The sequence below is a fragment of the Leguminivora glycinivorella genome, chromosome Z (assembly GCF_023078275.1).
Source record: "Leguminivora glycinivorella isolate SPB_JAAS2020 chromosome Z, LegGlyc_1.1, whole genome shotgun sequence".
Classification (NCBI taxonomy): domain Eukaryota; kingdom Metazoa; phylum Arthropoda; class Insecta; order Lepidoptera; family Tortricidae; genus Leguminivora; species Leguminivora glycinivorella.
The window spans coordinates 41,648,573-41,676,027 of NC_062998.1; the positions used below are offsets into that span (position 1 = coordinate 41,648,573).

Sequence of the window (27,455 nt, forward strand, 5' to 3'; positions counted from 1 at the left end):
GACACGAACACTGTTAAGGTGGTTTTCCACCGGGAGAGCGTGAATGGGCAGAGCGGAGAGGGAATTGAAATATGTATGGCGAATTTTAAATTCTCGCCCAGCGCATCTTTGGTGGAAATAGTAAGGATTGACTTGGATGTGCGGGACTTTAATTGAGATATTTGTTAGTGTAAAAATGAACTGTATTGCTTCCGATTTAAAGTATAAATTAACTCTGATGATAGTTTTCCGCCGGCAGGGCGAGACGAGAAGTGGCTTAGCGTGGAGAGGAGTGGATTGACGCGGATGTGCGGGACGTGCATTGAAATATTAGTTAGTGTAAAAATTAACAGTATTGCTTTCTATTTAGAGTATAAATTAACTCGAAGGTGGTATTCTACCGGCAGAGCGCGACGAGACATGGCGAGGCGCGGATTGAAGAGGATGTGCGAGACTTGAATTGAGATATTTATTAGTGTAAAAATGTACCGTATTGCTTTCAACATAGAGTATCGTATGAAACCTACAATCTGCGGCAGGCACGCGCAGGCACGCGCGGGCTCGCGCAGGCCCGCGATGGCTAATTAATGGCATTTTTTAGTGGAAAAGGGTCCGGGCGATTTCAATTCCCTCCCCGCTTTGCCCATTCACGCCCTGCCGGTGGAAAACCACCTTGAGCGGGTCGTATACTTGGGCGCTACTGATCGGTGTCGCGCGCGTTCAAACTTTTATACTTACACCTGATTTTTCGTATGCTTGGTGACCGCGAGTCGCCCTGTAACGCCGTGTCTTGCGTGGGCGACGGTCGCGCGACCGTCGCCGTCGCGTCTCATACTTCCATATCGATAAGGTTTGATTTCGTATGCGTCGCATCGCCGTCGCGCGACCATCGCGCGACCGTCGCCCACGCAAGCCACGGCGTAAGGGCCGTCTTGTTGGGTTGGTCTGTGGCAGGAAGGCATTTTTACATTTTATTTGTGTGCAGGCAGAAACAACCTCCTCACGCTACGCGCAGAGACTGACTGAGTAACATAAGTCCATGGACTCATGTTCGTAGTGCAAACTTTTTGTTCGCAGTGTCCTCTCTAGTATTATACCTCAATGGTTGTACCATTTGTCTTTTTGTGTTGCATAGCAATAACGGATTATGTTCCTAGACATATACCAAGATGAGTTGGTGGCGATTTTGACAGCTTCGTTGGTGCAAATACATGTTATTATTATTAATGTTGTTGCCCTTGCATAGGTGAGGCTTTCAAAATCACTACAAACTTAACTTGGAGCTACTGGCTCTACTAAAGATTTACTTACAATTATGTCTAGGGCCGCTACATGGCGACCACGCCACGCAAACATCGCTATAAAAAGCTGAGGGCCTACCGCGGATATCGCAAATTACGGACAGCTTTCTCTGTCTGTTATTTTTTATCCAAGATTAGTCTCGTAGCGTACAGTGTCTGAAGTAGGTACATATTGTACAATAGGCTAGTTTCCTATACTTAAAATAAAATATTTTATGCAGTGCATTGCACGAAATAAAGCACCACATAATTAGAAGAAAAACATGGACAGTAGTTATGTTTAAACATAATTTTTATTTACAAGTCAAAGAGAAAGATATAAAGTAAATGAATTGACCGTGACGTCACTCCTCACGGCCCAGCCACGACATTGGTCTAAGCGCGACAGCGATGAGCGGCGGCCATACATTGGAGCAAGACGCAGCGATGGGACTTTTCATTCGCACGTATGGCTGCCGCTCACCGCTGTCGCGCTTAGACCAATGTCGTGGCTGGGCCGTCAGTATTTCATAGTAGGTACCTAATGCCATATTAGCAAATCGTTTTGACAGTTCTTAAAAATAAGCTGATTTGACTAGTAGAAAACTAGCCTATAGTGGATTGTGTCTTAAGGGAGCAAAATTACATATTTACAGCGAGGGCGTAAATTGAATCCTGGGCGTAGTGAGGGATTCAAGTGTCAATACCCAAGGTGGAAATAATTTTACTACCATGTGAAACATATTGCTTTTCACTATGATTGCTTTGCTATGAGAAAATCCCAAAATATGAATTATCGCTGTTGTAAAAATATTACGCATTTAATCGACACATTTTTTTATAGATTATATTATGTGGAAACTCTTTTCGTTGTGTTAATGGGTATTTTATACTGGCAACATAAAGTCCTTGAACATAGAGTCCTTGAGCAGAAAAGTGCACTTAGCTCCATCTTAAACTAAACAGGGAAGAAAAGCACCCGTTCCGAATGGGTGATGGGAAAATTAGTACTTATACTTCACATAAGTACAGTCAACCAATTGGAACCCTAGGCCACTCTACAACCTTGTCAAAATGACAAGCAGTAAGAGATTTCATACAATCTGATTTATAACGTCACTATGACATAGTTCTACAGTGGCCTAGGGTTCCAATTGGTTGACTGTACATACAACTATGTTTAGTTTAAGTAGGTACCAAGTAGGTACATCAAAATCTTAAAATACCTGTCTGAATACTCCATAGACCCCTGATGACACTACTTCTCCGCAGACGCTACTGAAAAAAAATAGGTAAGTAGGCAGAGTCAAAAGCCAAAACATCATTCAGTTAAAATACAAGTCAAATAGTAGGTATCGCTTCAAGATCCATACTAATATTATGGGAAAGTGTGTGTGTCTGTTTGTTTGTCCGTCTTTCACGACAAAACGGAGCGACCAATTGACGTGATTTTTTAAATGGAGATAGTTGAAGGGATGGAGAGTGACATAGGCTACTTTTTGTCTCTTTCTAACGCAAGCGAAGCCGCGGCCAAAAGCTAATACATTATAAACCCACGTGCTAAGCCGGTATCCACGATTACTTTCGAGTATCAAGGTTAATTAAATTTTAACAAAAATAAAATAAGGAATCGAAACAAACAAAAATAATTAGGACTTTGTTATTCTTTTAAACTAAGTAATTCGGCATTACACTGGCTTTGATTTCATTTAGTTAATTGACTCCTCAATCAGTTTTATTCATCTAACGAGTTGGCGTTTGATAGCGGATTGTCGGGACAATTATCATGATAACGCTCAGCTAATCCTGCTGTTGTTAAATCTGTACACTAATAAGCGAAATTGAACTTGTTGCTCGACGTCAACATAGGGTGGATAAGGTTTGTCATTTGTTTAGAAATAATTGAAGTATTACGATCTATTTGTTCTATTATTCTATAGGTACGGTAGGTAATAATGGGGTTAGGCTTTAATCAAGTAAACTACCTATGAGAATTATTTTATACCTACATTTAAATTAGGTAGGTACGACCGCAACTACTCCCACCGCAACCGCAACCACCTTTTACTCTGTTTTATATCTTATTTTGTTATAGCGGCAACAGAAATACTTCATCTGTGAAAATTATAAATGTCGAACTAAGCATGAAATACAGCCTGCTTACAGACGGACAGAAAGAAGGAAGAATGGACGAACGCACGGACAGCGGTGAGGTGACTCCCGGACAGTGGAGGATCCCGTTTTACCCTTTGAAAACACTGAAAAGTAAAATTGGGAAAGCAAGAAAGTAAAACGTGTAGTACGTATTATGTACGTACGTTGTAAGTACCATGTATTTAATTAATGTCTAAACTTTTCTACGTAAGTTTAAGTTAGCTACCACTTGTACTTATCCATACTATGTCTAATGCAAGGATTAATTCCAATATTAATGAAAACACTCGGACTGTGGTATGGATTTCTGATAATGCTTTGTAATATAAAAAGGCGCCCTGCCTCGTGCCCGTCATTCATAACGGCATCCCAGGCTAGCCCGCACTGAAAGTTTCATTATTTTTAAGTTTAGCGTCGCAATGTCTACAGCAGTTTACGTTTTGTTGTTGAAAGTAAGTTTCATTTATTTCTTCTTTTGAGAAAATATCTGTTTGTTGTCATCATCCATTTCTTATTTCACAATCGCTTCATTCAAATTCGATATAACTACACCTACCTACATTTTTTATTGTATACACCGTGGGCCTGAATAACCCGAAAGATTTTAACAGTGTATCGCCTAGTTTCAGAGTTATTACCGATTGACTTAAAACTAGCCAAGTCAGACCTCAGGCTACATATTTTATTCTAAGTAATAAGAATAAATGATATTTTATGTTGTTATAAATAAATTTCAGGACGGACCATTGAACTTGGCACCCATTAAGATTTCACTTCTTTTTTCGTTGAAGTCAACAACCAAGGCATGTAGGTATCATATTATTGAACTTGGCTCTCATTTCCCATTTATGTTTTTGATGGGATATCATTACTTTTTGTAGATAAATTATATGCGCTAAATATTGAAACAATAATTAATTCTAAATCCCAGTTAATAACGTAATAAATAGGAAAATCGACTATACTCTTAGTATTAAAAAGATTTATTATTAGAAATAAATACATACTACAAATTATACTATTAAAATTATACTAGACAGAAAACTAAAACTACAACTATCTAAAACATATAAATACCTAAAAGTCTAAACCCTGGCTTCTCGGCAAAGTGCTCATCACGCAGGCAGCATTCCCGCGCTGTATTGCAATTGCAATTCTTTGCGCGAGAAAGCTGCCGGCGCGAGGGTCACCTGTTGCTTCCCTTAACCGCTTCCCCAACTCCCTGAGAAGCCCACGCGCTCCTTTACCCCACGGTCCTAGTGTCTCGACGCCAAATGCTACGAACTCATAGTTGGCGCCGAGACAGCTATATTTGTTGGCCTTAAACCGCTCCCGTGCGTCAGCCGCCGCTCCGCCCTTTTTGCTGGCTGCCGCAGGTAGCGTCCCATACCAGCGCGCGGCCCTTTCTCCAAGGGATTAACGACATCCCGTCCGGGCGCTTGCCATCGTCCCGTGCGATCTGGGGCTCCAGAGCTGCAGGGACGTTAGCGCTGACGAGAGCCCTTCTAAGGATGTCGTTAAGGGCGGCATGGCGAGAAAGGCGGCCTGCGCCCGAGGAGCAGGAAAGGCCGTGGTGGCCCAGCCGGTCTACTGGGGCCCCACAAGAAGCACAAGCGTGGTCTGTGCATATGTCTACTCCAAGCCGGAGACCTACGGCTATGCGTAAGGTACTTGGGTTAATTAAAGTACCGGTATTGGGCGAGGGATAGGCGTGAAGCCACTGAACAGATTCCGATTTGGACACGGCTAAAAGCCTCGTGAGGTCTTTGCCTGATGAAGAGGCCACGAGTGCGTTCACTCTTAGTTGTAAGCTCTAACACGGGAATATACGGACTAAAAAAGAAATTTCTAAATTTACCATTTTCTGATTTTTTCCCGTGTTTTTACCTAATTTCCTATCTGAATGCCAAATTTGAACTTTCTAGGTCACCTGGAACTGGGTTAGAATTTATGTCTATAGGTATATAAATATATGATAATAATGACGATTTTTAGACGTTATTATCTAAATAACCGTTTGAGATGTGTTTATAAAATTTAGAGCACATATATTTCTCGCAAGTCTAAATATATGAGCCAAATTTGACACGTTTATGTAAAATAGTTTTTGAGTTATGAGGGGGTCAAAAGTGGCTCCAAACGGTTCGTGTAATATTACACACGGTGCTGCTCGCCAGTTCTGTTACTTGAACTTGGCTTGACACGCTACCGCGTGTCTAGATAGTATCTCCTTTCAATTACACGGCTTATCTGTTTCGGCACATAGTTACAGTTAAAACCTTAATGAAGTAACAGAAAATTGACTTTAAGTACTTAGTGGGTAAACATGTTAAAGCCACTTAAACTTAAGTGGGTATATTAATTTAGGAAATTTCATTTTACTCAGTATTAGATACGACTTAAATAATATCGTAGTTTATAGAACTACCCACAGATATATCAATACCTATCAGACAAAAAAAGTCTCATATGCGATCGAATTCAGTCAGGTGCTCAATATTAAGTTACTTAGCTTTCGTTTTATGAAGACTATAAATATCCTTCAGCTTCAGACATTAAAGAAAAACTACTTGAGGCCACGGTTTTAAATGTATTTCATCAGCATGACTCTCATTTTCAACGCATGCGGTTCAACGAGATCACAATGCCACCGCCACTGTATTATGTAGTGGTTTTTAAGTGACAGCACTATGCATATCTATCATAGAGGTATTGTACAAGGTTAAAGACATCCAAATGCCTGAACGTGTACCTAGCGGAGTGTAAATTTGTAGCCAAATGTAAGAACTTTTGCTTCGCTTTGTACTCGTACGTTCAAAAACATCGTTGGTTTCGTATTCTAAGCAAGAAAAATTTAAAGAAAAAAATATACCCAAAATAATTTCGATGCGTGTATTGCTTGAATTGGCATTCCTGCTCCATAGAAAAATATAGCAATAACTAGTCGTATTTTTTGTCTACTTTTTCTTAATTAGAATACGATGAGGATGACCGAATCTGTCAGTTAGTTTTCTTTTTTTCTTTTTGTGGTCCTGCATGACCCGAAAAATTTTAACCACGCGTTTTTGATGTAAAAACAAGCATAACATATTATATGATTTTTGTTAATTTTTGAGAAAAAAAAATTGATAATAGAGGTATTTAAAAAAATATACTTTTTTACTTTGAATATTTTTACACGGCCTTGTAAAAATTTTGTTTGAGTGTTTTTAATTTTTTTTTTGAGTAATACGAGTACACTGGTCAAATATTTCGGGTTGTTCAGGCTCACGTTGTATAAGTGAGTTAATTCACCTGTCTCCAAAGTGAGTGTTTTTGAAAAGTTGTTCGTTTTCCAACACGGGTTCCATTTTGAAGTAGCCGCGATGGCGCCTGCGCACCTCCACCCCTCGCGCCCTGCTGAAATAAAAAACAAAACAATATTTACATTTCATAAAATAATCTCATTTAAGTAGGCCAATAATAGGAATATGTACATTTGTTATTTAATCAGTTGTTGTTTCTAGTTAAATAATACACACCAGTTCCACCGAGAACCTACCTTTAAAATCTATAACAATATGTGGTTCATTCAGGTTCATTAATTTCTCGTAATATGTGGGTAGGTAGTAGAATTGTAATTACACTACAAACATTGTAAAATGTCCGAGACGAATGTATTATAGGTAAAGTCATTATAAGATTAATACGCGATGTATTATATTCAATTTACGTAGTATTATTTCTCATACTTAAATATAACCGAAATCGGAAACTTCGACCATATTACCATTGCTTCGCGTGAAATAGTTCATCCGAGAAATTTATATACTTACTTAGGTATTTCTTTGAAGAAACGTTACTTTTGTCACTAACAGGGTATGTACTTATGTAGCCAAATGCACAATCGCTCACGATACCTAATATTGTTTTGTCAGTACAGATGGTGTTTTTTTACGCACTAGTGCGAGAAGTGGTTCATTATATGCCAGGTCGAAACTTCGAAGGCTCATTTGTACTGAAAAACGTCGTACGATACACGTGCGAAAAGGAAATTCGTAACTCGTGTCGATTTAAAACACTCCCTTCGGTCGTGTTTCGAACTTCCTTTTTTACGCACTTGTATCGTAATGTACTATTATAGCTATATATCTCTATCACACGACAGAGCCAGACTGCCTTTCGATTGGCGTCTAGCGTCATACGATTGTCATTCGACTAGGCCGGCTGATCATCATAACGCGATCATCCGAATCCAACTCATGTCTAAGAAGTATCGTTCGAATGAGGCAGTCAGGGATTGGTTCAATCTAGAGATAATAATAACATGAAGGAATCAGAAATAAGTACTAGATCAGAGCTGGGTATCTAAGTATAATTACCTAAATTGAGTAATATTAACCTACATTGAGAGACGTGGTGGCTGTCGAGTAATATTATACCGTAAGTGCGTTTTCACATTATCCGATCCGATGTCCGATGTAGGGCCGATATCCCTCATATTTACGCCGCCATCTTTGATTCTTTCCTTTGAAATCCTTCCTACATGGAAATCCTTCCTAATGTTGAAGGATCATTATTTGTCTACTTCATAAACTTTCTGTTTTCCAAGAAATTTCATGTCGTTGAAATGGTCTCCATAGTTATATCTCATATATTGTTGTATTTATTAGTATATGTAGTCTATCATAGTTTTTATATTTGTAGTATATGTATTTTATTATATTGTACATTTAGGTACTAGCCTTCTGTTATTCTTTTTTGCACCACCCGTAAATTTTATTCCGATCGCCACTCGACTATCTGAAGGTTGTCTGTAAGAGACCGCTGTTTTAGCGATAAGACCGCCTGTTGTTACCTACCACGTTGTATCTGTTCTGAATTATGTTTCTTTTCTTCTGTAGTGTGCAATAAAGTATTTTATTATTATTATTATTATGTTTGTTCTTTACATATCTCGGGACCATGGGGTCCCGGACCTTTGTAAGGCATACGTGGGGCCGAAGCCAACAGCGCAGTGGCCCTTTAGAACAGTTTAATCTAAATGTAATGTGACACAAACCAGCGATTATCCCTGTCCGCACTATAGTAATGCACCCAAGGACAAGCCCCGGTTAGTGTAGAACTATTGTAAGATAAAGGTACAAAAAGAAACCGGGCTATTATGTTGAGTTGCTAGTGAATTCGTAACCGGTGCTATTGGAAAAACTATGGCACCTGCCTTACTCATATGTTACAAAACATGACAAAATAGGCAGGTGGTGACTCGCCAACTCACTATATGGGTCCCCGAAAACGGCCGCTCGCACGGAGCGACAAGGGCACAACATAGCGTGAGCGGCTCAGGGTGTGGAGAGGTGTGCGCCGCTTTCTACCCAGTCTGTACGAAACAGCCACTGTGCCAACTCGCGTCTTATGCATATTTCACTTCCACCCTGCAAGCATATAGCTCTGGCACCCCACTCTGGACGGCCGGTTAAGGCAAGCCAGAGGTGAGAGTCCTGCGACCCCTGCTCAGTGTTCACTCCGGCCGGCCAATGAAGGCAAGCCGGAGGGAGGGATCTGATCGACTCTCGGGGGCATGGGACCCAAGGGACGCCACTTCCCATTCAGCTCGCCACAAGCTGCCCTGGGGGCTTATTATTATTATTATTACATCCGATATCGGATCGGATAGTGAGAAAACGCAGTAGTAGATGTACACCTATTAGACTACGGGATTTACCTATCTACTCTAATTTCGGTCGGTCATTCGAATTATGCCTTTACGATTTGTCTGACATACTGTGGCCTGGTGGGTAGTGACAAGTGACCATCATGCTACGTCTATTGTAGCAATGGTCCTAGCTGGGTTCGAAACCGTAAGTACATTTATTTGTGTAATGGTGATGATTCATGTGTTATTTCTATGTATATTATATATTTGTAAATTATATAGACACTGACAGATCGATATCTTATCACTCTCGCTGTGACATCGTATACGTATTGTTCGAATACGACCGTTGAGTTATTGGGTGTTTTTTAGGGTTCCGTAGTCAACTAGGAACCCTTATAGTTTCGCCATGTCTGTCTGTCCGTCCGTCCGTCCGTCCGTCCGTCCGTCCGTCCGTCCGTCCGTCCGTCCGTCCGTCCGTCCGTCCGCGGATAATCTCAGTAACCGTTAGCACTAGAAAGCTGAAATTTGGTACCAATATGTATATCAATCACGCCGACAAAGTGCAAAAATAAAAAATGGAAAAAAATGTTTTATTAGGGTACCCCCCCTACATGTAAAGTGGGGGCTGATATTTTTTTTCATTCCAACCCCAACGTGTGATATATTGTTGGATAGGTATTTAAAAATGAATAAGGGTTTACTCAGATCGTTTTTTGATAATATTAATATTTTCGGAAATAATCGCTCCTAAAGGAAAAAAAAGTGCGTCCCCCCCCTCTAACTTTTAAACCATATGGTTAAAAAATATGAAAAAAATCACAAAAGTAGAACTTTATAAATACTTTCTAGGAAAATTATTTTGAACTTGATAGGTTCAGTAGTTTTTGAGAAAAATACGGAAAACTACGGAACCCTGCACTGAGCGTGGCCCGACACGCTCTTGGCCGGTTTTTGTGGAATACGTACCGAATAATTTTACAAGCATATGGAGACAATTAATGTCTCGATTACGTATACTTTTATTTTAAGATACAAATATGACAGGAACAATTGTACAAAAAGTAGCCAGTAAGCAATTGTAAAATAAGCCAAAATCGTATGACCTAACCTAATTAATGAACGCCCCCATACCTAGGACGAATTTTTGAATTTACCTGTCTCAATTTGTACCTAGTTATTTATGGCAATGGCAAGTTTGAATAAATGTAAGTACCTACATATGTGTTGAGTACCGTACCTATACAGTATGTAAACTAACGAAAACCATTTACTGTAACCCGTAAATGTCCAGGTGATACTGAGAAACTTTTACTATGGGATCAACCCCGAAATCACGAAAATATCATCTGACAGTTTCATAGGTAGTTTTATTTTATAGTAAGTATTTCCTATGGGAGAGTAAATTTTTATTTCGCGTTTTGGGTGTTGGTCCCATAGTAAAAGTTGCTCTGTGTAACTTAAATATTAACAGGCTTCAGTAAATGGTCTTCGTTGGTTTACATACTGTATAATTATATAATTTTGGACAAAAAGTGTTTTAAAAAGGTACGATTAATTAAGAGTAATACATTTTGTAAATTTGACCGAGCAGCAATGTACGCCATCCAACTTAATTTGACATGACATAAACGTCATGTGGTAATGACTTTTAGGCATTTTAGGTAGGTACGCTAATTGATGTGGACATAATTAACATAATACATTGCGTCCTGAATTATTATGTATGAAAAAAAAATCTCATCTATTTAAAAAAAAACATATAGGTATGGTCCTTAAGGTCCGATATTAATCGTTATTAAGATATTCGCCCGTATGGAATACACACGCTGTATAGGTCATATTATATTGTGGTAGGTGCCAAACGTGCCAAATTAAAGTAAACTTATATGTCTAATATTAAATATAAAAAGTATAAAAACGACGATCCCATTTTCCCAGACGGTATTACACGACCGAAATCAGAATAGGTACTATTCGAAAGTACCGTTACCTACCCGAACGCACGAAATAGATAGTTTCACTAAGTATAAAACGTACCTAGTCGCTTCCCGTTGTCTGTCTGTCTGTTACCTGTTTATTTGTACTCATCATCCTCCTTGCTCCAAGCGCTGGTGACCTAGCGGTAAGAGCGTGCGACTTTCGATCCGGAGGTCGCGGGTTCGAACCCCGGCTCGTACCAATGAGTTTTTCGGAACTTATGTGCGAAATGTCATTTGATATTTGCCAGTCGCTTTTCGTCGAAGGAAAACATCGTGAGGAAACCGGACTAATTCCAATAAGGCCTAGTTACCCTTCGGGTTGGAAGGTCAGATGGCAGTCGCTTTCGTAAAAACTAGTGCCTACGCCAAATCTTGGAATTTAGTTGTCAGAGAGGACCCCAGGCTCCCATGAGCCGTGGCAAATGCCGGGATAACGCAAGGAGGATGATGATGATGATCCTCCTTGCTCCAGCATTTGCCACGGCTCATTGTGGGTGCCTGGGGTCCGCTTTTACAACTAAATCTTTTAAACTTCGCAACGACTTTTGATGCTGTTTTTTTTAATAGATAAGTAGATTGATTCAAGAGGAAAGTTTACGTATAATTTGTTGTAGGTACCAAATTAGGTATATATTTTTTTATTTTTTAAATAAAAAAAACTTAAGAATAATAAAATTAAATATGGACTGTAAGGGTTCGTGATTGATTGTAGGTATCATGTGGGTGTCATGATCTAACCCTCCGTCTCGCACGTTAGTAAAACTTATTATTAATCTGTGTTCTCGCTAACGTCCGTCCTGTGACTCTTGCGTTCCTGGGCAAAGCCTAGGATTTGGCCACGGGCCACGAGACCCCTGAGAACCGAACCTGAATTCGCCCTTATTCGGTCGTCCCTTTTTGTAATTCCTACGTTTTGTTGTGCAGAAGTCTCTACCAAAGGTCCTTGGTAGTCGTCCCTACAATTTGCATGCGTCAATGTGCTCTATATTTAGCTCACGCAGGACCTTAGTACTTGCCACAGGATGCGCCAAGGCGACGACAATTACGTCCGATCTGATTCACAGATCAATATTTATTGCCCTAAGAAATACAGGGTGTTAGTTACTTTGAGTCCGATCCGGATATTTCAATTCACAGTTAATCATTTAACAGTTTTTATTAATTATTTAATATTTTTCCAAAAAAAAAGATACTTACGACCTCGTCAATTATGAATAATTTTTTGAGTTTGTCAGTTTCGACGTTTCGAAGTTTTGGTCCCAGAAGGAAATCTTGAAAGGCGAATACAGTATTGCCCATAAGAAAATCGTAATGGATACCTGTATCCTACATAGTCTAACTTACGGAAGTCAAACTTGGACATACACAGATAAAATACGAAATTCTATAACGGCCTGTCAACGATCTATGGAATATACTCCTCATATTGAATATTAGGAAAATACAGAAAATTAGAAACGAAATAATACGTCAAAAAACCAAACTTACAGATGCTCTCCAACAATGTCTTCATCTAAAATGGCACTGGGCAGGTCATGTATCCAGATATGGGGACAAAAGATGGACCCTAGAAGCAACAAAATGGACCGGACCCGTAGGACGGAGACGCCCAGGAAAACCACAAAAAAAGTGGATAGACGATATCTCCGCTGTTGCAGGAAAAGATTGGCTCCGGAAAGCCCAAGACAGGGACAAGTGGAGGAAAAACGAGGAGGCTTTTACCCAGCAGATGGGATCTACAGTCAGTCTAAAAAAAAAGGAAAAATAACACACAACCAGACTGTAGAAGAAACGAAGCTCAAATAATAATAATAAAGTTTCGACGTAACGACGTATTTGTACATTAGTACATTACTCAATACTTAGCGTAAACAATTGTATGGAAAAAGGGAACAGCGCCCGAAACGGCAACTTACTAGAATTACGATAATTAATAAAATTACGCTATCGTGTAATGTGTTTTAAAAGTAAAAAAAGTCAGAATATCTCGGTGGAGGTGTAGAGCATACAAATAACCATTCAAGACAACCAATGCAAGGAGGTAGAGAATCCTGTTACCAACCCATCCTTCACGTCAGTGAGATCCCGGGAACACTCGGGCCTAGCACAATACATAGTGGGCAAAGTAGGTAAGGCCCGGGCCATGCCCGGCCCGCGAAAGGAAATTTATCCCGCTCGCCTCCCAGTCCTTCAAAATAGTGTGTGATGTGGCCAGCACCCTAGCAAAAATGCATTGCTGGTGTAAATCCGGCCCGCCTCTAAAACTCCTCCTAATCCCCATTAAAAAAAAAAATGTGCCCACCACTGGCTAGCAGCTCGAGACTGACTACATTTTGTATATTAAATTATTACATGTAGACATTTTAAAGACTAAGGTCATTTTACTATTCTGTATCTAAAGACCTTGTGCTATAACCTAGGCATCAAAATTACGATCACTCGGAACGTTAGAGATTGCGATGTAGTGTCGAAAATAAACCTGACCATGCCAAAAATAATGAATTCGTTTAAAAAGAAGGCTGACGGGTAGGTCTTAGGTCTTGCATAAGAACCTAAATTGCTAACCAGTCGTGTGTCTTAGATAAATATGCTAATAAATACGAAACACCTAGATTATTAGGTAATAAATGATTTCTATAAAATGAATGTGTTTTCTCTTTTTTAATATTATATTTAGGTAGTAGTTTCATTATATAAATATAATTTGCAGTAAGTATATACGGTGTTTTAATTTTTCGGAACACTTGGGGCGCAAAGTAGACAGTACTTTCCTCGTCTATGTCTATGTCGAAATTTTAAAGGTCCATAATACTTAATGTTAAAGTCTGACAATACGTACACGTTGAAAACACTCCCTGCGGTCGTGTTTTAATTTATCCCCACATATTTCAAACTTCCTCTTTTCAGCACTTGTATCGTGATGTACTATTGTTTACATTTGCATATAACATATTTTACACCAACACATCTAGGTACTGAATACAATTTTCGCAGAAATAAATAATTGTTTGTTTGAAGTTTAAAAAACTTTCACTGACAGGTTATCAAAATCGCCTATTATTGAGTTGGTATACTTGTACTACCTGTAAACATTAGTTTTTTTCTCTAAATAATTCTACGTTTAAGACGATACAGGAGGGGTCAATTTTTCATACAAACGCTCTCGACTATATCCTCCTTGGTTTTTGAAAATAGAGCAATGATTCAATTTTCAACACAGATTATTATTATTTTTATCTGTGTCGGACCGTTTTGATTTTTTGATATTCTTATTTTGAAAGTCGCTAGAGCCCATCAAAAACTTCCAAAAACGTCCTTAATGATTATGGCGCAAAAAAAGGTGTGGTATTCAAAATTGCTAAAAACTAGCCAAAAAATTATTTCATTGTTATTCATATTCTCAAATTTCGTTACGATTGATTAAGTTTTGAAGGACGAAACAGTCGAGAGCGGAACGTCGATTTTAAAGATTGTTTCGCAATATCTTTTAACCGACTTGTTCTAAATGGCATTTTTTTCGATAAATCTAGTATATTTACGTAAAATTCCCAAATTGAAAGGGGGCTCCTTTCCATTTTAGCATTTTCGCTCCTGAAGCGTAAGAAATGGGTTATATTTTATATGTTAGCTAAAATAATCTTTATCTAAATAATTTACATACGCTTTAAATTTTTCATCGATATTTGTCTTGTCTTTGCTATATGTATAGCAGGACTATGGCGATTAAAGGGGATGTTACGTTCCGCCCCATATACCTATAAAGTTGAGAAAAACATTCTAATGACTTATTCGCAAGAAAGTGCTCTCTTTATAACGAGTAGGTACATCGCTCATACTTTGCAAAGTGCCATATAAACAAGAGCGCCCCGTGAGTATAATTAACAAAATGAAAATATTTACCTAATATCCGAAAGCATGGTGGGTTATTTTTTCTCACGTTTTTCACACTACATTATAAATACATTTAAACCTCATCTAATAACATATATCAGTTCTTCCAGAGGATAAAGTCACGTATTTCACGTTCACCTATGCAAGCCGACTAGCAGGGATCCACAAGGATTGGCAATCACAGTTCGTTAGCGTCAATTGAGCGTTAATACAGCGAATGTTACTTTAACTCCTGATATCGTCCAGGAGAATATCAGGATTTAAATTGAACTATACATATCAGAATATTGTTATTTAATTATTCCTATGTACGTACTTATATTTTATGAACTATGTAGTAGTAATATCTCGTACAAGGTACTAAAAGTTTTAAAAGTTAAAAGAGAGATAAAAACAGTAGGTATTAGTTATATTACTTGTTACAGTTTCTATACCTATATTATAATATCCCGTTATTTTACGTTTAAAACATACTTAGTTACGCGTCATACTACATAACCGGCAGGCCACTGCCGGCCTAGCTGAGGTGACAATAGTTGACTTTGGCCACACCACAGAGAACCTCCTATAGAGTAGCAATCTTGTATATCTTGTTCGCGATACGAGTCACCAGTGTTTGGGGTGCGAAGAGCGGGCGGGGAATGTGTTAAGCGCGCTGTGATTGGCCGTTTCAAGGACGGCGGGCAGTCGCGCCAGATGAACAGGGACAGAAGTATGACTGTCCCTCTACTGACGCGTAAGTGGCCAATGTAAGTTGACCTATGCCGGCTCTGAATAAATTATAAATATGACTTATTTGTGGAATGTAATGCCGTCTGTTTTTAAATTTGAGCTTCTTGTTACCTTTCCACACCATTTCACACTACAGGTGGACATCGTTAAGGCATCAAAATACACTTTTCCAATTTTTTAGTGCGAAAAACACGCGCTGCTTTCGGGTCTGTTACTTGGTCGATACTGATCGGGCACGGCGAGCGCCGCGCTTATATCAGTGCAAATACTAGGAAGGCTGGCGACCGCGAGTCGTCTTGTAATGGATGTCTATAGGGGTTGGTCTGTGGGCCACACACAAACACAGCTGGCCCCGTAGCCGAATGGCATTTCTACGAAGAGAAACGAAAACGAAACGTCGCGAAAGGTAGTCTGGCTCTGTCGCGCCAATACGTAAGAGCGATAGAGATAGGCATCTATACGAACGTTTCGTTTCGTGAGCGTTTCGTGAGCGTTTGTGCATTCGGCTACGCACGCTGGTTCTGTCGCGCCACAGCAGAAGGGCGATAGAGGGAGCTAGCTGTTCTTACAATACGCTTACGAATCTGATGTGACCTTGGCTAAGTACCCTGGACGTGGGCGACCCCACTCCATGTGCCTGTTCTAATTTCCATGTGACTCAATTTTACTAAGCGTTCTAAATTATCGCTGTACAGTGACAACGTGTAAAAATATGGGTGTACACTGTACAAGTGTACACCTTGGTAACCTACACATCTTACTCATACGTCCCTTCCCTTAGCATCTTAATTCGTTGTAATAAGAGCGTAGTATCAAATTTACCATATGATACTCGTTAATGAGTATAAATTAAAATATAATTTTATTTATGTGATTATACAGGGTGTAACAAAAATGGTGGGCGTATTCAGTATCGTATTCTCATCAGGAAAAAGTAGGATAAAAAATTTTTTACGCAAAAAATTTTTTTATCTTTGTATGGAGATTCGACCGATTCGCGCGGCCCGGTTCATACAAAAGTGAAAATTTTTTTAGCGTAAAAACAATTTTCTTCTACTTTTTCCTGATAAGAATACGATACTGAGTACGCCCTTAAACGGATCACCACCATTTTTGTTACACTCTGTATGCACACAGATTGCTTCAATCACTAATTTATTGAATTGACAATGCAGTTTTGTGTCAATACTGAATATGATTACTTTCTGAACACTAAAAGATGACTAAAAAACTGTAGGTGTTGTCTTACAAGTTCTAGAGATCGTAGCCAATTTTCTGTCATAAAAGTAGTAATAGTTATTTGTTATACAAGGGGGCAAAGTTATATTTTAACGCCGAGTGTGGAATTGAAAAATGAGCAAGTGAAAGGATTCTATAGTTGAACCACGAGCGAAGCGAGTGGTTCGAGAATAGAATCCTGAACTTGCGAGTTTTTTAACACACGAGAAGTAAAATACATTTGCCCCCGAGTGTAACACAAAACTTTTCCCCTCACTACAGCGAGGAAACTACAACGCAAAAAATGCGTTTATCGCTGCTTCCAATAGTTCCACAGGTGGTAAATCATCTTTATTACTAGGTTCACCTACTTTCATCAATTTTAAAGCAGTTAATTTGACTTTATTCAAGGTCAAATTACTTTACCCACTAGTGGATAAAATGCGTTTTTACCCGCTGGTATTAAAGGACAAAACACGTGTTTCCGAGCTAGTGAGGGGAAAAAGATTTATTCATCTGCAGGTTATAAAAATTGTGTAATGAGAGACCAAATGAAATTATTGTTCATATCATAACATAATACATTGACGTTAATTACCTTTATTTTATTTCTAGCTGTTTCGAGCCCGCGTTCGTAATCTTGGTTTTCTATAAAAATTTTGGATACCCATTTCATCCCCTTAGGAGGGGAATTTTGAAAAAGCCTTTCTTAGTGCTCCTTTACACCTTGTAAAGAACCTATACGTGCCAAATTTGGGATCTCTAGGACCAGCGGCTTCGGCTGTGCGTTGATATGTCAGCACAGACCAACCCCTATAGACATCTATTACAAGACGACTCGCGGTCGCCAGCCTTCCTAGTATTTGCACTGATATAAGCGCGGGCGCTCGCCGTGCCCGATCAGTATCGACCAAGTAACAGACCCGAAAGCAGCGCGTGTTTTTCGCACAAAAAAATTGGAAAAGGGTATTTTGATGCCTTAAAGATGTCCACCTGTAGTGTGAAATGGTGTGGAAAGGTAACAAGAAGCTCAAATTTAAAAACAGACGGCATTACATTCCACAAATAAGTCATATTTATAATTTATTCAGAGCCGGCATAGGTCAACTTACATTGGCCACTTACGCGTCAGTAGAGGGACAGTCATACTTCTGTCCCTTTTCATCTGGCGCGACTGCCCGCCGTCCTTGAAACGGCCAATCACAGCGCGCTTAACACATTCCCCGCCCGCTCCTCGCACCCCAAACACTGGTGACTCGTATCGCGAACCAAATATACAAGACTGCCACTCTATAGGAGGTTCTCTGTGTATGTCAGTCAGTCAGTTTCTTCTTTTTAGGGTTCCGTACCAAAAAGGTACAACAGGAACCCTTATGGTGCGACTCTGTCCGTCTGTCTGTCCGTCTGTCACATTCCTAAATATCTCGAGAACTACTAATGTTATCAACTTGAAATTTGGAATAGTTATGAACATTGTAAACCTCTACAAATAGAAAGTATAATTTTTTTAAATATATTAATTTTAATTGTAAGATAAGATGAAAGAGAACAAAATGAAAGGGGGGCAAACTGTAAATTTCAAGTTACTAGGTCAAGTGGGATATCGTTGGAAAGAGCTCAAATTGAATGTAAACAATCTATTTTTTATAATTTTTTTGTTGTGGAAAAAAAAAGAATTTTGAAGGAAAATGTAAAAAAAAATACCGTTCCCCCCCTTATCTCCGAAGTTTACCAACGAAAAATTATAAAAATTTTAGTAAACATTGGTTTTATGCTAAATATTACAGGAAAAATATAATCGTGTTTGTATTTTGAATACTTTTTTTTTCATTCACAAAAACTTTTCAGATTTTTACTTTCAATTTACCCACCCTTGTGGATGTATATCGTACTTCAAATTGATACGAGATGTTACGTAAACCATCTTCTGTCCAATAAAGTAAAAACTGTTTAAATCGGTTAACATTATAAAGAATTATCCCTGAAAAACCAAGTCGCGCAAATTAGTTAGCAAATTGACCGGGAGATGGCGCTATACACAATAATACTCATTAGTGCCTATACTTTTGTCTTCTAGTCAAGTCATTAGAGTTATATGATAATATGAGATTATTTTTACTAGGTAGTTTGAAAGAAAGTTTGTACGGAACCCTCGGTGGGCGAGTCCGACTCGCACTTGGCCGGTTTTTTATTTATATTTAGAAAAGCTATTATTTGCTACAGGTACTCTGGACGTTATGTTGGGCATCGTCGCTCACAGGCCCCGAAGAAGCGCGGGGCCTGGCCGAGCATATTCTGGCTATACCCAACGCGGAGAAGGTGCTCAACTCCGTGCTGGGCCAGCTGGAGTACAACCTGCATGTGGCGGACCAGCGGTATCTGCAGGACTCCGATTGTGGGGAGGTTAGAACGCTTGTCCTATTGCCCATGAAGGGTGAATTAAATATTTTTTAAGAAAAAAAAACCGCCTTCCTTTGGGGTTCTGGTGATAAATACTTTCAAATGATGGATTATGTTATCAATTCGTCTGTATATTTTTTAATATTTGTTATTAGATATCTCCGTCATTTCTGAACAAATTTTGAAATTTGGATGATTCTGAAGTACTTACAGATAAGAATGATTATTAGAACGGAACTCTAACCAGGGGCGGCTCACTCTTCATCAGCAGTTCCACTGCACCAAATGTCACTGTTCTGGACGTAAGTGCATGCTGTTCTTATAAAAATACCAAAGTCCGTTCAGATTTGAGGAGTTCCGTTCTGACCGTCATCAGCAGTTCCACTGCACCAAATGTCACTGTTCTGGACGTAAGTGCATGCTGTTCTTATAAAAATACCAAAGTCACTATAAGTGTGCCGTTCAGATTTGAGGAGTTCCATTCTGACCATCATTAGGAGTTCCACTGCACCAAATTTCACTGTTCCGTACGTAAATGCATGCTGTTCCTTTAAAAACACAAAAATCACCATATATATGCCTTTCAGATTTGAGGAGTTCCCTCGATTTCTCCAGGATCCCATCATCAGAACTGGGTTCTGAGAAAAATGGGACCAATCTGTATACATTTATATTAAATCAAAAAAAAATTTCAAAATCGGTCCAGTAACGACGGAGATATCGAGGAACAAACATTAAAAAAAAAAAAATACAGACGAATTGAAAACCCCTTCCTTTGAGATTTGGAAGGCGGTTCAAAAGGACCAAACTTGCATAGTGACTTTTGAGCGCAAAACAAAATAAACAACTTTATTACTAGGTGCGACAAATGCTGAAATCGCCAAAAAAAGATTGGCTGTACCATTGAAATAAAGCGGCATCATGACAGTCGAAATGTATTGGAACAGCCAATTTTTAACCGTCGCCTCTTATCTCAAGAAGGACGGTTATCAAGTCGTTGATTGAATGTATATGCATACAGATTGGTCCCATTTTTCTCAGAACCCAGTTCTGATGATGGGATCCTGGAGAAATCGAGGGAACTCCTCAAATCTGAAAGGCATACATATGGTGATTTTTGTGTTTTTAAAGGAACAGCATGCATTTAGGTACGGAACAGTGACATTTGGTGCAGTGGAACTGCTGATGATGGCCAGAATGGAACTCTTCAAATCTGAACGGCATGCTTATAGTGACTTTGTATTTTTATACGAACAGCATGCACTTTCGTCCAGAACAGTGACATTTGGTGCAGTGGAATTTCTGATGATGGTCAGAACCGAACTCCTCAAATCTGAACGGCATGCTTATAGTGACTTTGGTATTTTTATAAGAACAGCATGCACTTTCGTCCAGAACAGTGACATTTGGTGCAGATGATGGCCAGAACCAAACTCCTCAAATCTGAACGGCACGCTTACGGCCCAGCCACGACATTGGTCTAAACGCGTCAGCGGTGAGCGGCAGCCATACGTGCGAATGAAAAGTCCCATCGCTGTGTCTCGCTCCAATGTATGGCCGCCGCTCACCGCTGCCACGCTTAGACCAATGTCGTGGCTGAGCCGTTATAGTGACTTTGCCATTTTTATAAGAACAGCATGCACTTACGTCTAGAACAGTGACATTTGGTACAGTGGAACTGCTGATGATGGTCAGAACCGAACTCCTCAAATCTGAACGGCACGCTTATAGTGACTTTGGTATTTTTATAAGAACAGCATGCACTTACGTCCAGAACAGTGACATTTGGTGCAGTGGAACTGCTGATGATAGTCAGAACCAAACTCCTCAAACCTGAACGGCACACTCATAGTGACTTTGGTATTTTTGTAAGAAAAGCATGCATTTAAGTTCAGAACAGTGACATTTATTTAGTTATGTTTGTTAAGCATATTGAGTTTTGAAATCAAAGTTTGTCAAGCTTCGATTTCTTATAATATTGGGTTGGTAAGAAAGTAATGAGCGAATCATAACCAATATTGTAATTTTTATTTAATTTATTATTTTAACCATTTATCAAAAATATAACGGCCTTCGTTATCTACTACTTGTCTCCATCGTTCTGGTAAAGAATGAATAGCATCGGCGAAGAAGTTCTTAGGTTTAGATTCAAAAAACTCAGCTATGTACTGTCGTAGATGGGCTTGATCATCGAACTTTTTTCATTCAAGGCATTGCTTAGCGATCTGAACAATGCGTAATCCGTAGGTGCCAAGTCTGGAGAGTACGGTGGATGAGGTATCACTTTCCAACCTAGCTCCAATAGCTTTAGCCGAGTCACTTTTGCAATGTGTGGGCGAGCATTGTCGTGTAAGAAAAAAACTTTAGCATGCTGTGGACGATTCTGACAGATTTTTTGCTTTAAATTTTTAAGCTGATTACAGTATACTGATGTGGTAATAGTCATTCCACTTGGTAGAAGTTCCCAGTGAATAATACCATGAATATCCCACCAAACGGACAGCATAACTTTTTTCGGGTGAGGCTCTGTTTTTGGTGTCTCTATTCCTTTTTCGTTTGGAGCTAGCCACTGACGTTTGCGTGTGTGATTTATATATAAGACCCATTTTTCATCTCCAGTGATAAGATGGTCCAACCAGTTGAATGTGCGGCGAAAAAACAGAAGTTGTATGCAGATATCGGCACGGCGGTTTAGTTGATCTCTATCAAGTTCGTGCGGTATCCAAACACTGTATTTGTAGTTTTTCCCAACTCGTGTAAATGTGTTTCTATGGTGACATGAGAGCAGCCTAACTCGGTAGCAAGAGTACGACTCGTTAGCCTCAGATCTCCTTCAATTAAGGTTTTTAATTTGGCTACATCAATCTTCACCGGTCGACCAGACTTAGGTTGATCTGATAATGAAAAGTCGCCACTACGAAACCGCTGGAACCATCGTTTCGCCGTGACCTCAGACACAACTTCAGGAGCAACACGCTGACATATATTACGCACTGCTTCGGCGGCTGAATGGCCAGACTGAAATTCATATAGTAAGCAATGCCTTACATGCACTTTTAATTCGTCCATTTTCTTCCTTATATTAGCTCGGCGACAGCTAGTGAATGACTGACGAGAAACTGTGCGACTCGCCCTTTATATACTTTCGACCATAGAAGATTCTAGAACTCTCTCAAAAATTTTATGTGGAATTCAATCGATCGCTCATTACTTTCTTACCAACCCAATATAATCGATTCATGAGGAATTGAGGAAACTCCTCAAACCTTAACGTTATACGTATATTCATTTGTGATGCCATCTAATAATTAAAGCATTAAAAGCAGTTTTAAAAAATACTTGACACATTTCTACATAATCCAACATTCGCAAGTAGCTTTCACCAGAACCCGAAAGGCGACGCGACGGTTTTTTTTTTCTTAAAAATTATTTTGTAATAAATCTAGTTCATTATTTTTTTAGACGTATTTATTTGTTTAAACATATAAGTATACATCACAATCAATTACCTGCTATAGGCATTGCCTGTCACGCAGGTGGCCCAAATCATAAAAATGTTTTTCTACTCGTCGACTTTAATCTGTCAATTACGACAAGACTAAACTATACGTGCCGACTTTTCAGTGTTGGATATAGTCTTTGACACTTAGTCAACTATAATATTTCATTACACTTCACTTTAGTTAACTGAAAAAAATTCAAAAATAGAACTTCATACATGTTCTATACTAATTTGCGATACCTGGCAATATTTTCTGCATCTGAAACACATTTTTTTTTATCTTTTAAAATTAATTTTAACTTGAATGATGATATATTTCGTCCAACGAAGTAAGATTAACAATCGCTGGTGAAAACCGACTGTGTTGAAGGCACTGGAATTTTAAATATATGCAAAAGGACCGTTCAGTCTTTTTTATTTCACCGTGTATAGGTACTTGCTCTCCAGCTTTAGCTGCATTTACTTGCAAGATTACTTACTAAAGAAATTTTAGATCAGAGAAAAATCAGCGGGCGTAGCACATTAGTGTGATAAACTTTATGGCATCGGTGCGTCTCTATCGCGCTTACGAATAGTGCGAAAAGGACGGCCTGACGTGATAAGGTTTATCGCGCGAGTGTGACAGGGTGTGTTTCCAACACTAACCGCTTGGCGCGATGTACAAAATCCCATTTTACAAAACGAGGGTTAGCGCCCGGTTAGCGGGTCATTTTTTCAAATGAAAATCTCTAACCTACTTAACTTTTTAGGGATAAGTAATGAAGACTTTTTTTTTTTTTCTTTCCTTTAACGTTTCCAGGATTCACTCCTAATTTTGTTTACAGGTTCTACCGGAGTACACCGAATCCATACAGGACAGCCGGGAACGAAGCTCGCGCCAACTCTTTCAAGTGTGTTGACTTATCTTTAATAGATTTTTTTTTAAATAAGCTACTAGTTAATAAATCCAACTGGCATGGTGCAAATTCAGTTAAAAAAAAAAACAATCGACACAGAGCTTTGAGCGTTTGACCCTATCTTTAACTAGAAATTTTGCTTTAAAATGTAAGTTTCAGGACATACTGATTCTTATTCAACAAGTTACCTAGCATAAAAAATAATAAAAATATTTGTGTATTTATTTATCTATTCCTTATCCACGTGTAAGTATGTATGTAACTAGGGGTGACACTGTGCGAGGCCACAAAATAACTTCGTATAGTTGCGTCAGCAGCTTCATAAATTTGTATTTGTTGTTATAGAAACATTCACCTTTGTGCCAGTTGGAAAAAAAAATCCGGAAACTCACTACGACTGAGTACGAATACCGGCCAGCTTACTACGAGGAGGTCCGGTGTGTTTCGGGAGAGGACGGCGGGAGTGTCTCCAATAAAGTAAGCTTTTACTTCCCACTAAAATCTTTGGCAGACTCTATTGTCCTCTTATAATCGACTTACTTCAAAAGATAGAGTCTCCACGGTTCTTAAATTTGTCAATTGAAGTAGGTTTGTATTAAGGCTGCTTTCAAAAAAAACGTCAAAAGAATGTAAAATTGATAGTTTTAGTCGGTGAAATACTACACTTTCCGGTATCCAATAGATTTATTTAATTCAAGTTCCAGTTAGAGCATCTTATTATCTTGATTTTTATAAGACTGGATTTTTGAAAACTAACTCACTAAATTAATTATGAATTTTTCTCTAATGCACGTTTAGAAAAACGCACGTATAGAGCTGAATCAGTCGATCTTATTTGTAAAATTTGGACAATTTTGAATATTAAAACGGGTAAATTTATAATTCGTATATCCTGTACCACAATCATTTCAGGCTAGATTTTTATTTTAAGTTTTTGAAAAAGAGTAAACTAGCCTAAGGCGAATTCAATTTTTTTCAGAAATTACCTAAAATTAAGTGACAATTTCTTTGAAAATCTACATCACATCGAAGTAAGTTTCGTACTAAATTAATCTGCAACGTTTACTTAAATTGCTGTTATGCCTTAGTGATTATAAATTGCTATTATTGATTTTTGCCAATTTTTTGAAAACGAGCCTTCACCGGTACAATTATTACCACTTTTGGACATTTTCTCATATTTTGTTAGACCAAGTAGAAAAAGTCCTATAATGTGATATATATTTATAAACTACTCGCAAAGCCCTTTAATTTGATACTACACACGGTATGATCGAGCGCTCGGTTGCGATTTCACTATTTTTAACACGAAAGCCCTCGTAAGTAGGTACTTACATATTTTTAACGAACACCCCATGGTCCATGGGGTCGAAAAGTGCTCGCGTGGAGACCACGAACTAGCAAGCGCAGCGTAGGACGTCCACCCACAAGATGGACCGACGACCTTAGAAAGATCGCTGGAAGACGCTGGATACAGGTCGCTTCCAACCAGTACACATGGAGGTCTAAAGGCCTATATTCAGCAGTGGATGTCCCGGCCACTGCTGAATATAGGGGCGGGGCGGGGCTAATATGTGATGATTATGATGAATTCAGTCTCCTCTATATCATCAAATATCTTAAGACGCTACGGGAGCGAAAATGCTAAAATGGCAAGTCCCCCTTTCAATTTGGGAATTTCAGTTAAATATACTAGTGTTATTAACTATATTTATCGAAAAAAAAATGTCCATTAAGAACAACTCACTTAAAAGATATTGCGAAAAAATCTTTAAAATCGAGGTTCCGCTCTCGACTGTTTCCTCCTTCAAAATTTATTTAAACGGAACGAAATTTGAGAATCTGAATAACAATGAAATAATCTGTGTCGGACCGTTTAGATTTTTTGGCTAATTGTTACCGATCTTGAGTAGTAGTATGATTGAAAAAGGCCGTTTTTAGAAATTTTTGATTGGCTCTAGCGTCTTTTAAAATAAAAATAGCAAAAAAATCAAAACGGTCAATAGTAATCTGTGTTGAAAAAATCATTGCTCTATCTTCAAAAACCAAGGAGGAAATAGTCGAGAGCGTTTGTATGGAGAATTGACCTGACACCTGTATCGTCTTAAGGTTCCGTTTGTTTCAGATATGTTCTAGTCTCGGCTTGTCTTGTGTGCAATGGAATAAAACTATTCACTTGACTAGGAGACGATATACAAGGTAATACTTTTACGAGTATGTATTCATGTCTGTAAACAAACGAATAGCTGAAGCCACGGTTCTTATACTATACCACACTAAAGTATCTCTTGACCACACCAACTAGTAAAGACTCTCTTGACTTCAAAAGCGAATGACAAAGTTGCATTTTATTCACAAGTGTGCAAAGTAATTTAAACAAATTTTAAATTGATGCCTAAAGCTGAACTGACATTTAAATGATATATGATTATGATTTAGTTTGATAGTTTACAGTTACACTTCTACAATTACACTAATTAATTAATTCCTTGTGTTGATGGTGTAGTGAAATAGTTATTTGTTATACAAGGGAGCAAAGTTGTATTTTAACATTCTTAACGCCAAGTGTGGAATTGAAAAACGAGCAAGTGAAAGGATTCTATAGTTGAACCACGAGCGAAGCGAGTGGTTCGAGAATAGAATCCTGAACTTGCGAGTTTTTTAACACACGAGAAGTAAAATACATTTGCACCCGAGTGTAACACAAAACTTTTCCCCTCACTATAGCGAGGAAACTACTGCGCAAAAAATGCGTTTATCACTGCTTCCAGTAGTTCCACAGGTGGTAAATCATCTTTATTACTAGATTCACCTACTTTTATCAATTTTAAAGCAGTTAATTTGACTTTATTCATGGTCAAATTACTTTACCCACTAGTGGATAAAATGCGTTTTTACTTTTTACCCGCTGGTAACAAAACACGTGTTTCTGAGCTAGTGAGGGGAAAATTATTATGTATCACTTAAATAAGGGCTTTGTTTCTTTAACCTTCGTGCTGCTCGGCTATCAATATTAGCACGAGCGCTTAAACAACAAGCAACGTCCGTTTGTATAACTAATATTAAGTTAAGACGCTACAGGAGCGAGAATGCTAAAATGGAAAGGAGGCGCACAGTGCACCTATTAACTATATTTATCGAAAAAAATTGTCCATTCAGAACAACCCAGTTAAAAGATATTGCGAAAAAATCTTTAATATCGAGGTTCCGTGCTCCACTGTTTCCTCCTTCAAAACTTAATCAATCGTAACGAAATTTGAGAATCTGAGTAACAATAAAATAATCTGTGTCGGACCGTTTAGTTTTTCTGGCTAACTATTTACTGGCTACCAATTTGGAATACCACACCTTTTTTGCGCCATAATCAATAAGGCCGTTTTTGGAAATGTTTGATGGGCACTAGCGTCTTTATAAATAAGAATATCAAAAAAAATCAAAACGGTCCGACGCAGATAAAAATAATAATAATCTGTGTTGAAAAAATCATTGCTCTATATTAAAAAATCAGGGAGGAAATAGTCGAGAGCGTTCGTATGGAGAATTGACCCCTTCTGTTTTAAATAACTACCTACTAACTACTTATTTTCAGTGACTGTTGGGAGACAAGAACCCTTATTATTCCGGCCGGGTGCGAATGTCTCTGGCCAAATCAGAAGCTCGGCGACATATCTCTACACATTTGAAAATTACAATCAGTGCTGCTTCTTGCATGATGATGCTCCTTGGGATCTGGATTATTAAAATAAGCAATGAAGTCAAATAAATACATACGTTTCTACAACGTCA

General features: G+C 38.6%; 2 protein-coding genes across 2 annotated transcripts in view; one reads left to right on the plus strand and one right to left on the minus strand.

Moving 5' to 3' along the window:
- Positions 1 to 15,000, minus strand: part of LOC125241579 (serine/threonine-protein kinase OSR1-like) — a 35,385-nt gene extending 20,385 nt beyond the window's left edge. Inside the window, exons 1-3 of the mRNA XM_048150127.1 lie at positions 14,931 to 15,000; positions 6,708 to 6,812; positions 2,486 to 2,537 (exon numbers count right to left, since the gene is read on the minus strand). Of these exons, the coding sequence (XP_048006084.1) occupies positions 2,486 to 2,537; positions 6,708 to 6,812; positions 14,931 to 14,947 (174 nt within the window). The 5' untranslated portion in view covers positions 14,948 to 15,000. The remainder of the gene's footprint in view (positions 1 to 2,485; positions 2,538 to 6,707; positions 6,813 to 14,930) is intronic.
- Positions 3,784 to 27,455, plus strand: LOC125241580. The gene is made up of 6 exons (XM_048150128.1): positions 3,784 to 3,865; positions 19,095 to 19,274; positions 23,598 to 23,663; positions 24,015 to 24,146; positions 25,795 to 25,868; positions 27,259 to 27,455. Exons 1-6 carry the CDS (start codon positions 3,833 to 3,835, stop codon positions 27,350 to 27,352), a joined length of 579 nt encoding a protein of 192 aa, XP_048006085.1. The 5' UTR covers positions 3,784 to 3,832; the 3' UTR covers positions 27,353 to 27,455.

Coding starts and splice junctions, on each gene's coding strand:
- LOC125241580 (XM_048150128.1), top strand. CDS start 3,833: ATGTCTACAGCAGTTTACGTTTTGTTGTTGAAA. Junction 24,147..25,794: donor GCGGGAGTGTCTCCAATAAA/GTAAGCTTTTAC, acceptor CGTTTGTTTCAG/ATATGTTCTAGTCTCGGCTT. Junction 25,869..27,258: donor ACTAGGAGACGATATACAAG/GTAATACTTTTA, acceptor ACTTATTTTCAG/TGACTGTTGGGAGACAAGAA.